The sequence below is a fragment of the Amphiura filiformis genome, chromosome 14 (assembly GCF_039555335.1).
Source record: "Amphiura filiformis chromosome 14, Afil_fr2py, whole genome shotgun sequence".
Taxonomy (NCBI): Eukaryota; Metazoa; Echinodermata; class Ophiuroidea; order Amphilepidida; family Amphiuridae; genus Amphiura; species Amphiura filiformis.
Window position 1 is genome coordinate 25,755,365 of NC_092641.1, and position 14,739 is coordinate 25,770,103.

Consider the following 14,739-nt stretch of genomic DNA (forward strand, 5'->3'; position numbering starts at 1 on the left):
AATCTCAGGAGAATAGACATTTTCCTTTACATTTGCTTCAGTTATTTTGTATTATTTTTGAACTTTGCATTAAAATCTTTAGAATTTGCTAGCTATTATTGATGGGAAATAACAGTTAAAGGACCATTCCTGATGGAACTAAATTCCACTTAGACCAGGTCTAACTTTAGACCTGGTCTAACTCTTTTGTGCATACGGACCAATGGATCCCTTATTGTGGGTGGATACAACTGGGCAGGGGGTGTATGAGTGCAGTGGTATATCCAGGGGAAAAGGGGGGGCAGCTGTGATGTCCCCCTTGTGAGAAGTCTTTCCCCTATTATAATGCAGCTGTGTGTGTAAAAGATCACCTTCCCCTCCGACAGATTTCCCATTTATACTGCGCTATCGTAATATCTTATGATAAACCATAGCCACCAATGCTGCCCTACCCCTTCCAGCCAAACGTGTACTCAAGTAGAAAGACAAACCAATACAAGTAGCGGTTGTAAACTGGAGACTTGCGAATCTAAACAACCAGTAAGGAGCCGTAAATGAAGTCAGGCTCAGATAATTGTGTAAAGGCTATGAGTCTCACGATTACGATGGTCTGAAATAAATGGATTGACAACAAGTTATTTAAACTCATCGGCATATCATGTGCACTAATGGTTGAATTATTGACCTATAAGAACTATTTTAGTTACAAAGAGGCCTATATCATATATAGAGCCAGTATAAACATGACCTTTGACATCCCTAATAAATTTGTGAAGTCATACTCTATATGTGATCCAATATGAACTACAATTTGCCAAATCCTTGGCAAGGAGTGTAACACAAACATAAGACGCATCACGGAGTCCATATGGATTTGGAGAAGAGGACCCAACATCATGAACAGGGACGACGTATATGATCCTCTTCTGAGTATAGTAACAGTTCTACACCCTCTGTGGTCGGAATTCGTCCCAACCGAAGTAGTGATCATCAATCAATATTCTGATGATGCTTTTCGGTCCATGAAAAGTGAAACCGTCAAACTAGTGAGTAAAATTTGGTTTTGTTGACATGAAATTGTTTATCTACATGTACAATTGGCCAAGGGGTTGAAAAGGAAAGAAATTTAGTGTTGACATTTTTGTCACACCCTGTACATACCATACATGTACACCCCCCATATACAAGGTGTCCCTTAAAAAGGTTACATGTAGAAAATAAACTGCATTTAGTGATGGTACAACAAAACAATGTCAATTTTTCAGATGTTATTTATTCATCCTTCTTGTAATTGTCTGCTAAGTTTCAACTCCGTATCTGAAAAGCAACTTGACTTATGAGCGCATGATATCAGGGGTGTTAAGAGTGGTTAACCATCAAAATATCGCACAATGAAAGTTGAACACAAGCACACATTTGTTTTCATATTTTTCTTTATTACTTTTTTGTCTAATTTTTCATGGTTGAACTTATTGCACAAAAGAATTAAACATACTGAAAAATTAAATATTGTACACTGAAAATAAATCAGTTTTAGAGCTTCTGATGGTAACAAATAAAGGAAGATGGTCATTAGAGAAGAACACGCTTTTGGTGAAGCTGTTTCTGTACCCACATATCTCCTGTCATCAACATAGTGAAATTAATAACAATCTTTTGTATTTAGGCTTTGTTTGTTTTGTTGAGATGAAACGCTGCTGTGTTATTATACTGTAAGAATAGTACATTTCTGACTGAACTCTTGAAATAAAACTGATTAACAATTTTTATTCTTTGTTTATCGGAATAAAATACTGCATTTGCCATGCTATGGCTGGGCCATACACAAATGCCCCGCCAAATGCACGGTGGCTGTGACGGTGGTAATGAACCTTGAGTTGCATTATGTCATGTGAACAGCTTGCTTAGGAATGCGTGGAATGCGGGCTAAGTACAGAAGTTGTGAACTTGACATTCACAGGGGTACTAGAAGAGGGCCTGATGCAAAACATTTTTATCATTTATCACTAGCATATGATTTTGGACGTAAATTAGGTAATTCCCAGACATCATAGACTTCGAGGGCCAGTCGTAAAAAATAATGACGGTCAACTTATATCTTTTCCCAGTCAGAGGGATCAGGCTAGGGCTAATTTCAACCATCATAGCTGTCGCTAAGAACTAAGTCGCTCTTGCGAAGAAAAAAAGAAGTTTCTTGAGGCGAATTTAGTACATATCTCTATGGGGATTTATTTGGTGGTGTGATATCATAATACTCACTGAGGAGACAATATTTGTACTGAATCCTATCGTCATGGCAATTGTACTATAGATGAGATCGCTTCGCATGATGTATAACAACGCACTGAACAATGACGCATCTGTACTTCCATGCTTGGTAAGTAAATGAGCCCATCTTGTCTCAAGCCTAAAATGAAAAAGAGAAAAATCAATCTTTAAAAAATTGGGAAGGCGGTCACCCGAAAATTATATATTTCAGGTATATATTTCAGGTATATTTTATTAAATGTCATAGCAGTATTAAAACACTGAATACATTTGTACATTGCGACACAATTTACAATTTATAAACATCAAAATTTACACATTAATTAATACAACATAAAAATATATATCTATGTACAATTTCAAAGTAACATATTACTACATCAAAAAACATATTTAAAAGAAAAAGGGATTATAAAAACACAATTTAAATCAAATTCATAAAAAGTCAAAGAGGTAAGAGTACTGCACTGGTAGGGAGCTCAATTATTGCACAAAAACATTTTATATTGATTGAAATGATACATGAATATTGCACACTGTTTTGGTGAAAGGTTTTCACTGAGCATATACAAGCTAAACTGCACTTTAATAAAAGTTAAAAAGACACGGATGAAAATCATGCAAACAGCTAGCACAACAAAAATGAGTGATTTAGGAAGTATAGGAGGGTAGTTCATTTAAAAGACTGGTAAGATAGGGCAGTGGGCTGTTCTTGAATCGGTCAGTTTTGAATCGGTATGGTTTGAATTTTGCTTGTTTCCTGAGTTGCATACTTGATCTGAACTTAGAGCACGGGAACCATCTTGAGAATCTTTCAGAGCTGCTAGCTTTGATAGCAAATTCCTTGCAGATATGAATTCTGCGGTCCACAAGAAATTGAAGGTTGAGGACTTCCAATGCATCAGAGTAGGTTGTATAATCTGATGAAAGGATGCAACGGCATACACACTTCTGAATCTTCTCAAGGTGGTTCACCTGCTGCTGAGTGAGGCCAGCACTCCAGAGTGGTGCAGCATACTCTAGACATGGGCGGACATAACCTTTGTAAACAGTGAGGAGATCTTCTTTGTCAAGCCCGGCTCCTTTCAGTTTTCTGAGCATGAACAGCTTTCTGTTGGCCTTAATGTACATTGTATTTACCTGACCCTCCCACTTCAAATCCTTATCAATGATAACTCCAAGTAGTTTGACCTTATCAACAATTCAACCACAAGATTCTGACTAGAAATACAGACTTCCACGTTGGGAGCAGGTTTTCTACCAAAATGAACTTGCATGACCTGACATTTTGTAGGATTGAGCATCATCTGATTATCAACAGTCCATTGGTGCAACGAGTCCAGGCTTTTCTGGATCTTACAAGGTTTCCCATGGCCCCTGCTTTCACCTATGGTCAGGTCGTCGACATATTTCCATACGTGGATGTCTGATTTCTTGTCATTCTCTTGGGCACTGTTGATAATACTTAAAAATATTATTGGGGCCAAGATTGTACCTTGTGCAGTGTTGTGGAACCCTCCCAATAAAGTTTGCCATTCAGACAGACTATTTTTATACTTTACTCTTACAAACCTGTGACTGTTCATCTTGCATGATTCTTTATATGAAGCAACTGTAAGATCCTCAGTCTTCAAGGTTCCTTTCCATCCCTTGATAAACAGTGGCGTAACCCATGAAAAGGTGAGGATTGACAACCAGCTAGCTTTGTCTATTGGAGGCCTGCAACATTCAAATTGATTTTGATATCAGCCTCGAAATAAAGCTTGCATTAAAAAAACAATTATATGAAACACATAATATATTTCTCCCAAAATACCTTCCCCCTACCTCCATCAGAACAAAAATTACTGAAAATCACACTATTTTGGGCAAGTTTCACATTTTCAACCCCAAATACCCCCCCCCCCCTTCCCCCTAGAAAAAAAATTATTGTTCCAATTTTTTGAAAATCTCGTATTATACACAAATTATATAGCAAATTATTAAAAATTCACATTTTTGACATTTAACAGTCCCAGGAGTAAACTTTACAATGATATACCGGCTACTTAAAGTTTTAGGTCTTTTGGGAAACGTCATGTATATCTTCAATACAAAAGGTCAAAATTTTCATATGATAGTTAATTTTTCATCTCATCACAGCTACATACTAAAAGTATGTAGCATTAGATTTATAAAGTCTATCTTGAATTTCAAAAAATCAACTGATATCAGAACAACCAATCACCCAATCACAGAGCTGCTAATCAGTACCACGTCCGCAATTAAGTGATATGCTCATCGTGCATACAATCAATCGGTCCATGAGTGTCCCAACGGTTCCTGGTAAGCCGTATACTTCTATTACAGTATATGCAGTCTACATGTTCTCTGTTTACAAGGGGCAGTCTTCATTGAACAGCTCTTTTTTAGAGCCAACAAACCTTTAAATTAGCAGATAGGAGGGGTCTGCTTGTTTTCTGTTGACAAGGGGCAGTCTTCAGTGAACAGCTCTTTTCAGAACCACCAAACCTTTAAATTTAGCAGATAGGCGAGGTCTGCTTGTTTTCTGTTGACAAGGGGCAGTCTTCAGTGAACGGCTCTTTTCAGAGCCACCAAACCTTTAAATTTAGCAGATAGGCGAGGTCTGCTTGTTTCTGTAGACAAGGGGCAGTCTTCAGTGAACGGCTCTTTTCAGAGCCACCAAAACCTTTTATATTAGCAGATATAGGCGAGATCTGCTTGTTCTCTGTTGACAAGGGGCAGTCTTCAATGAACTGCTCTTTTCAGAGTCATCAGTAGACAAGGGGCGGTCTACATGTCTCATTCTTAGGTACTTTGTCCTGAAGAAGTCAGAGCTACTCCTGACGAAAGCTTGACAGTTCTAAACTTGTCCGATGGCAAACCCGCTAAAAACCCACTAATTGATATCAGAAGGACATTCCTTGTATTCAGAATGCAATTTGGTGTGTATGACATACTCTCTGGTCCCACAAATAATACATGCAAAAATGAGTGCAGTAAAAAACATACCTTGTATCCGTTTTCCTTTTTCTTTTCTTGCGGGAATTGATTTTGGTACAAGTTGGGTTGTACACAGCATGTGTAGCTTCCTGGTATGAGCCATGTGAGTCTCTTCTACTGTTGTTGTCATTGTTTTGATTGACGTTACCATTCAGACACATTGGCTTGGTTGAATTCATTGTTTACTGCAAAATATAAATGCACAGTTCAAAATGTATATACCAGGCACAAAAATAAATTCTTCAGTTACAATCATCCTTGCTGTTCAACAACCTGATAATTTTGGATTATTCTGAAATGTACATTTTATTAATTGGACTTTGCTTTCTAATATATGACACCCTGTTCGAGAAAATCGAGCAAGAATTGACCAAGATATGCGCCTCCAAACCCTCAAACCCCAAAATCATAAGTTGCATTTTCAACGGGAACACATCGTTGTATTGCACACAAGCACCACCGACCAATCAATAAAGCATACAATGTAACAGGCACAAATGAATCATTACGCACCGCACTATGGCTGTTGCCCGTTACATCCAAGTTTAGCTCAAGACGAAGCTGTAAAAGGATTACACTACCAAGTACCAAGTATCACCAGTATCAACAACAGCAACCTCTTCAAGCAAGAATTTGCATATTTCCCCCGGAAAGACCCCCCTTTTTGGATTTTGCAGCTCCGAAAGACCCCTATATCTGACCAAAATAGAGCTCCGAAAGACCCACCTTGATTTTGATAAAAATTTTACAGCTCTAAAAGACCCAAAAATTGCTTATTCCTCGTATTTCAGGGGGTTTTCAGGCGATTTTCAACCAAAAAGCCAAGAAAGACCCTCGATTTTGATTGTTCGCAAGCTCTCCAAAAGTCCCCATTTTACTTGTTCGCAGCTCCAAAAGACCCCCTTTTACCGGTACACCATCAGCTCCCAAAGACCTACCACCGCAAAATCACCAGGGGAACATACCCATCAAAATTTTTGATATCCCCCCCCCTCGGGCATACTCTACACTCATTTGGCCATGACACCCATCGAATGTATACACAAGTTTCGGCCGGGGTTCGACTTTTGACATTGGGACAGCCTTACTATATTGACGTATACACATTTATAGTCCGCATAATCAGACCCAGAACAAAATATTACTTTCTGACATGATCCTGTTCTGGGTCTGAACTGTTTCCATATGAAATCTTGATGGCAAATTGGACAATAGAAGCACATGGTTCTACGTGACAGCTTTTTAATCCCTATTCAGGTTACGTGAATCACGCTATTGTGGACCATCCTTCTGATACTTGAGTGTTTGGACAAGCGGAACAGTTTTTTGTCTACCTCTCTGTTTGTAAACAAACCAGGAGGTCGAAATCGTCCTCCTCGCCGAATACGAAAGTCAGTGTAATAGTACGGCACTAACACATTTAGTGCACACTCTTTGGAGAACTTTTATATTACCTTTGTTTGTATGGAGATGGTTTATACATGGAAGAAAGAGATAAGAAGGAACCACAACGAACGCATTCACTTTGTCCACTCCCTTTACCGACATTTAGTTGACATTGTTATTCATGAGGATTTACTTTGATCAATACCCCGCGTTAAATAGGTGATTGGTATTGTATTCCATGTATTTGCATGTCTTCTGGAGCGTGTGTGAAGGATGATTTGAACTAATGACCTTCCGTGCAAGCACCCTATACATCGGTCATTGATGGCCTACATCTTTTTCTTCCATTTTGCCCAATTTTTCCGAACTTTGATGACTTTTTTCTCAGAGTTGGCAGTCTTTGGCACTGAAACAAGTTAGCTAGTTACGATTATACACATATAAACTATTAAATTAAACAGGTTTTATGTACCGGACTCAACCGAACATTGTGCATTATTTAAGAACATGTTACATCTATTTTTCCTCGAAAAAGTCACCAAAATCTTACCTTATTTGCTAAAGATGAAACTCAGCACAAAAACGGCCGATTTTGATTACCTTTTCGATGTTTTATAGGACATTTTCTACACAACACGATCAAGAAAACAGTTTGACTGTAGATCCCAAAAACAAAGCTACTATACATGTTCAGAGCATCAGTGAAATTCCATAATCTTACTTCTGGGTAGCGTTTGTTTGTTCGTGGATGGGTTTGTTATAAATTTTTTCCAGTAATGATTTCGCCAAGCATCGATCATGGTAAATGGATCATACATGAAAGGAAGTACCATTGATAGCTTTTCTTTTCATGCGTCAATAGATAAGCGGATTAAAACTTGGCCGATCGAAGTCGTTGTGGTTCCTTCTCATCTCTTTCTTCCATGGTTTATACTAGTCCTGCCAGCAAGACTTCAGTCTTTATCATAAACATAATGACATCTACTGACCTGAAGTCTTGCAGGTTTTGCCAACCCTGGGAATTTTGAACCCACCCAAAAGATGAGATCAATGTAGATCAACTACCTCAACTTTGTGAGTATAGACTAGTACAGTGGGATTAAAATCATCCAAGCACGCCCAAACCCTGGTAAAATGGGATTAAAATCATCAGTGCATGCCCAAACTGAGAGAGTTCCTCAGCTACATCCTTAGAGCCCAAAATCATGAGCCCACATATTTTGATGTTTCTTATTTGTGGAATAGATATTAATAGAGTGCACTTAGTGCCGTACTATTACGCTGACTTTCGTATTCGGCGAAGAGGACGATTTCGACCTCCTGGTTTGTTTACAAACAGAGAGGTAGACAAAAGACCGTTCCGCTTGTCCAAACACTGAAGTATCAGAAGGATGGTCCACAATAGCGTGAATCACGGATTATGAATAGGGATTAAAAAGCTGTCACGTAGAACCATGTTCTTCTATTGTCCAATTTGCCATCAAGATGATATGGAAACAGTTCAGACCTACATATGTAGTACGAGGAACCCATACCGTAGTAGCTCTGCACAACGGTATGGGATGAAGTGTATACAAAAAGCTAGTGCAACGTTGCACTAAAAAATACAAGGCTCCTGTAGCTTAAATAGTTGCATGTTTGTCATAATATTAATTACACAGCTTCTTGTACTTCTTCAAGTTCTTGTCTAAACTCTTATGCTTGTAATTGTTTAATACCCCATTATTTATCCAGAATAAATAAAAATTCATTAACACATGATCCACATCGGCGCACCAAAACTGAGATGGCACTTCAGTGCAAACCAGGGAATAAATTTAGATTGGGAAGTGTCACTCGAGGATAAATGTAATAAAACTATGGATGCCGCCATTACCCTGCCATCGCGTAGGCATGGAACACTACCGCGATTTCTACCGGCTGCATCGCACCCGTGCTCCGCGTTCAAGAAATAAAATTACCCGTGAAAATCACGGCTTGCTGCAACCAAGGTTAGACGTTTTCAAGCCTGCAACAGTGTATTTTTTTCAAATGTTAAATAGCTGTTTTTAATACTTTTAATAATATTTTTAGCGCATCCATTAACTTAATTTATTAAATACATCAAATCGACCAACAATCCCACTCTCCAGACCAAGATTTATACAAGAAAAATACTGTTTCAATCACAAAAAATAACCTTAATTTCGCGCCTACACGTAAGACTTGGCAATAATCTATTCAGATATCGTTGTCAAGCTCGAGGTGATTGACCCTTGATGATTGACAGTCGGGAACGCGTAGGACCTACTGTTGCGCGTAGTCATGGTGCTGGGCGCGACCGTCGAGTCGACGGTCGCCAGCACCCCCTTTCCCGAAGATGGCGGCGCCCATGCTGGTACCAAATTTGTGATTCCCGGCAACTTCTGTATAGCATACCGTAGCGTGCAAATTTGGCCAAATTTGGAGAATCACTGTCAACCCCTTGTGCAAACTTAGATAGGGAGGGCAGCACCAATACGAAAATGTCATACCGATAAATGATGTGTCTGTTTAAGTTTGTGTTGCGAACTAGTTCAGACCTATACCCTGTGTGGGCAAGTCATACTTCAGTATGACTTGCCCTGAACGTCCATATATGTGTCGGAAGAGACGGATACATTGCATGAGAGCATGCCAATTTACATGAAAAAAATGTAAGCTTCCTATAATATCAATTGCACATAAAATAGGAAGTCACAAACTTACAAACTTCAATATGCACTTCAAATACAGCAGACCAGCTGTTAATTATTACCGATCCTGGCTTACATAATCGTCCATTTCATGGAATCCCGTTGCTCAGAATTGCCCATTTCATTTTTATCTGTCAAATGCGCTGTGGATGTGCTCCGTTAAATCACAGCTGTGAAACTGACTTTATACCACTCACTCGCTTTCGCAGAAAAGCCAGCCTCGTGGCGCTGGGGCATGACGTCATCGTGGACGTATGCAAAATTTCCGACAGGCGCCATATAACCCGTACAGATTGGTTGCAAAAGCCATTCTTTGAAATCGTAAGCCAATCAATGAACGCGACGGCCTTTTACGGTATTAATTAATGTGACTCGCCAGTAAAGTACGCCTAACCTGATTGGTTTACAAAACTACTTTGATAATTGCTAAGCCGTCAGCGTGCTCGATGCAACAACCTCGTAGAGGTTTTCGAGAGGCGAATTCACGTGGTGATCCAGCGATCAAGTACATTTGTATAAATTCAGCTTGACAACTGCTCTCGCGCGAGATCACAGGTGCAATAACAATACATGGACACAATCACTGTCATTTACACAATGGAATAATGAATTATTTATGACATGCATCGGCTGGATTTTACGATCGAGGTAAGGTTTTTGGCCTGTCCCTGCGTGAATATCCTCAGTTTTCCACGGTTGTTTGATGTATATAGAATTCACCTTTTCGGTAAATCCCATAACCCTTTGCGAGTACACCTGAGAACTTGTCATTTGACGTCACGCCGACTTGTAATGCGCAGTAACGATGTTCGATAAACGATGTGCGATCGGCGCGACGCAGTATGACGAAGTTCTCAGGTGTACTGCAAAGGGTTATGGGATTTACCAAAAAGGTGAATTGGCTTCATTATTAACTAAATGCAAACTATAGATGGCGCTATTTATCCTAAATCATATTTCTTTATTTGCAAGGAGTAGGTGATTAATACTGCCATTAAAACAGCTGGAATAGGTGAAACAAGCAACAAAGAAATTTTATAAACATATTTTATCAAACAATAAAAGGAATTATTTGTATTAAAAGCTTGAAAACTTATTTTCAGTAACTAAATAGCGCCACCAATTTTGTCATTAATAGATACATTTTATATCCGAAAAAGCTTTAAAAATTACTATAAAATGAATAATTTTGTAAAAGAGGGGAAATTAAAGTTGATAATGACTCAAGAACATCTGTATACATTAGCATGATATCACTTTTAGCTGTTTAAGCCTATAATTTGGTTGTATATGATGTTTTGCTTGAAAAAGTAATAAATGATCCCATCAAACAACCGTGTTTCAGCATCAAAGATACTTGCGATGACCAGTTTTTTGCGGACACTTTGATAACAGGTAACTTTTATAGGTCATAGGGTAGAAACTATAGTTGTACAATTTGTATGAAATATACATTTTGTTATAGGCCTAAAATGTTTACAAAAATATATTGGTCCATACGTTGTGCTTGTATTCAACGTTGTTCGACGTATAGTTCAGACCCAGAACAGGATCATGTCAGAAATTAATATTTTGTTCTGGGTCTGATTATTCGGACTAGAGTGCACTGTAACTCTAGGTATGACGAGTTACAGCTACTGGAACTACCGGCTCCATACATTCGATGTAATGTTGCTCAATATGCATGTGTTTTAACTTTAAGCTTACCTGATTGATTGTGAGGCTGAAGTGAAGCATGGAAGGCTGTCAAAGTTGAAGCTGCCGCCGGTTAGCCGCTGACAAACAAAGTCCCGGATAAAGTCTGCAACGAGTCGATGGATTATCATTATCATTAGTTGCTCACTATCATGACTATAATCCCATCATATTAATGCGGACTGTCAAAAACGTATTCAAGTCAATGTTTATTTGTTGTGCGGTAATCCATGTATTCCAGCCGTTCAAGGTAGCTATGAATAATAAGCAGGTGACGTAATTACCAACTATTAAGGATGTTATGTTTCGCTTTGTTTCGACGACCCATAAAAATATAATAATAGTTAATGGTAAATAATAATAAATAATAATAGCAATAAAATAATAATAATAATATTAATAACAATAATAATAATAATAATTAGGCCCTATAACTTTACGTTATTCTGGCCCGATTTTGCTAGCATATTAAAGAACTTTAACACTGTGCCGCCGACAAGGCAAATGAGGCGAAATGTTTCAATTTCATACTATTTTAGCCCAAAATCTAAGGTATAATTCCGAATATTGCCAGTATTTTTACAGTAAGCCTACTTAGACCAGGGAAGTATTTGCCGAAACGTGTGTGTGTGTGTGGGGGGGGGTGATATTGTGTCCCTCATCCTTAAATGAATAGGGCAAATTTTCCTGCTCGCTGCCCTCACAACCCCAGACAAACAACATAGACCATTTAAGGTTTGGCATGTGTAAAGGGGGGAGGCAAAGATTTTTGGCGGGCCGAGAGGGGGGCAAGCGATTTTTGGCATCTGAGAGGGGGGCAAGCGATTTTTGGCGGGCCGTTCGGAAATTTTACCCCCCCGGGCTCATAATTATTGCACAGCCCGTCAGCCCCTAAGATGTTGAAGCTCTCCTATGCATCCCATAGGCCTATACCCTTGAAAACATCTTTGTATTCTTCTTTCAAGTCTTGAGGAGTTTTGATTTCGTATACTTCTTTGACCAGGCCTAATTGCTTTGCTGATTTAAATACTATGATTACATGTAGGCCTGGGCCTAATTTAATTCCTACAAGAATGTTTCCAATTTATTACTGTTTCCAATAAATATCTACTGCTGATAGCAAGTAGATATAGATTTCACTACGCCATCTACTACTGATTGCAAGTACTTTAGTTCATCATCAATTCGCTATCTACTGAAGAAAGTTGCCAATGCGCTAGCTGCTAACAGCAAATAGGCCTAAGTCATCAATGCGTTATAAGCTGAGAGCAAGTAGGCCTACCGGTAGTTCATCAATGTCCTGATAGCAACTTGAGTAGGCCTACTTCATCAATCGCCATCTACTGTTGGTAGCAAGTAGTTCGTGAATAAGCTATCTATACTGCTTATAGCAAGTGGATTTCACTACGCCATCTACTGCTTATAGCAAGCAGTTCATCAATTCACTATCTACTGCTGATAATAGATATACAGCCTATTCACTGTGACATCTGCTGCTGGTAGCAAGTAGTTCATCAATGCCCTATCTACAGTTGATAGCAAGTATATAGATCATCAATGCGCTATCTGCTTCTGATAACAAGTTGTTCATCAATGCCCTATCTACTGCTGATATCAAGTACGGTAGTTCATCAATGCGGTATCTACTGCTGATAGCAAATAGGTCATCAATGCCCTATCTATAATTGATGATAGCAAGTAGTTCATCAATGTCTATCTAGTACTGCTGAGCGCAAAGTAGTTCATCACCAATGTGCTATTTACTGCTGATAGCAAAACGTTCATGCGCCATCTACTGCAGTGCTGATAGTAAGTAGTTCATCAATGCCCGATCTACTCCTGATAGCAAGTAGTTTATCAATGCGCTATCTACTGCTGGTAGCAAGTAGTTTATCAATGCCCTATCTACTGATGATAGCAAGCAGATCATCAATGCGCTATCTACTGCTGATAGCAAGTAGTTTATCAATGCGCTATCTACTGCTGATAGCAAGCAGTTCATCAATGCGCTATCTACTGCTGACAGCAAGTAGTTTATCAATGCGCTATCTACTGCTGATAGCAAGTAGTTCATCAATGCGCTATCTACTCCTGACAGCAAGTAGTTCATCAATACCCTATCTACTGCTGATAGCAAGTGGTTTATCAATGCCCTATCTACTGCTGATAGGAAGTATTTCGTCGATGCGATATCTACTTCTATATACGAAATATGAAAAAAAATTAATGCGCGCCGCAAAACGAACGCACGAACAAACAAACAAACGATGTTATTTTATCTTAATTTATATTTTAATATGTTATTTTTTTAATTCAATTTAATTTAATTTAATTTAATTTTATTTTATTTTATTTTATTTTATTTTATATTATATTATTTTAATTTAATTTAATTTAATTTAATTTAATTTAATTTAATTTAATTTAATTTAACTTGACTTGACTTGACTTGACTTGACTTTGACTTGACTTTATTGTACTACTTTATTGTACTACTGCTGATATCAAGTAGTTCATCAATGCGGTATCTACTGCTGATAGCAAATAGGTCATCAATGCCCTATCTATTGATGATAGCAAGTAGTTCATCAATGTCTATCTAGTACTGCTGAGCGCAAAGTAGTTCATCACCAATGTGCTATCTACTGCTGATAGCAAAACGTTCATGCGCCATCTACTACTGATAGTAAGTAGTTCATCAATGCCCGATCTACTCCTGATAACAAGTAGTTTATCAATGCGCTATCTACTGCTGATAGCAATTAGTTTATCAATGCCCTATCTACTGCTGATAGCAAGCAGTTCATCAATGCGCTATCTACTGCTGATAGCAAGCAGTTCATCAATGCGCTATCTACTGCTGATAGCAAATAGTTCATCAATTCCCTATCTACTCCTGACAGCAAGTAGTTCATCAATGCGCTATCTACTGCTGATAGGAAGTGGTTTATTAATGCCCTATCTACTCCTGACAGCAAGTAGTTCATCAATGCGCTATCTACTCCTGACAGCAAGTAGTTCATCAATGCGCTATCTACTGCTGATAGCAAGTAGTTTATCAATGCCCTATCTACTGCTGATAGCAAGCAGATCATCAATGCGCTATCTACTGCTGATAGCAAGTAGTTTATCAATGCGCTATCTACTGCTGATAGCAAGCAGTTCATCAATGCGCTATCTACTACTAACAGCAAGTAGTTCATCAATACGCTATCTACTGCTGATAGCAAGTGGTTTATCAATGCCCTATCTACTGCTGATAGGAAGTATTTCGTCGATGCGATATCTACTTCTATATACGAAATATGAAAAAAAAATTAATGCGCGCCGCAAAACGAACGCACGAACAAACAAACAAACGATGTTATTTTATCTTAATTTATATTTTAATATGTTATTTTTTTAATTTAATTTAATTTAATTTAATTTTATTTAATTTTATTTTATTTTATATTATATTATATTATTTTATTTTATTTTATATTATTTTATTTTATTTTATTTTAATTTAATTTAATTTAATTTAATTTAATTTAACTTGACTTGACTTGACTTGACTTGACTTTATTTATTGTACTACTTTATTGTACTACTGCTGATATCAAGTAGTTCATCAATGCGGTATCTACTGCTGATAGCAAATAGGTCATCAATGCCCTATCTATTGATGATAGCAAGTAGTTCATCAATGTCT

At 38.0% G+C, this 14,739-nt stretch overlaps 2 protein-coding genes across 2 annotated transcripts in view; both read right to left on the minus strand.

Annotated features, from left to right (window-relative positions):
• Positions 1–14,739, minus strand: part of LOC140169874 (ATP-binding cassette sub-family C member 5-like) — a 171,089-nt gene that overhangs the window by 58,522 nt on the left and 97,828 nt on the right. The gene's annotated exons all lie outside the window — the stretch shown is intronic.
• On the minus strand, positions 363–11,079 carry LOC140169877 (ATP-binding cassette sub-family C member 5-like). The gene is made up of 5 exons (XM_072193190.1): positions 11,058–11,079; positions 5,260–5,435; positions 3,820–3,966; positions 2,239–2,386; positions 363–589 (listed from the first exon to the last, which is right to left on the minus strand). Exons 2-5 carry the CDS (start codon positions 5,427–5,429, stop codon positions 509–511), a joined length of 546 nt encoding a protein of 181 aa, XP_072049291.1. The 5' UTR covers positions 5,430–5,435; positions 11,058–11,079; the 3' UTR covers positions 363–508.

Bases quoted from the DNA above. Each gene is read 5' to 3' on its own strand.
- LOC140169877 (XM_072193190.1), bottom strand. From the start codon at position 5,429: ATGAATTCAACCAAGCCAATGTGTCTGAATGGTAACGTCAATCAAAAC. The intron at 3,967-5,259 runs GTATGTTTTTTA...TGAATGTTGCAG, and splicing joins AAAAGGAAAACGGATACAAG to GCCTCCAATAGACAAAGCTA. The intron at 590-2,238 runs GTGAGTATTATG...CATTTATTTCAG, and splicing joins GTACAAATATTGTCTCCTCA to ACCATCGTAATCGTGAGACT.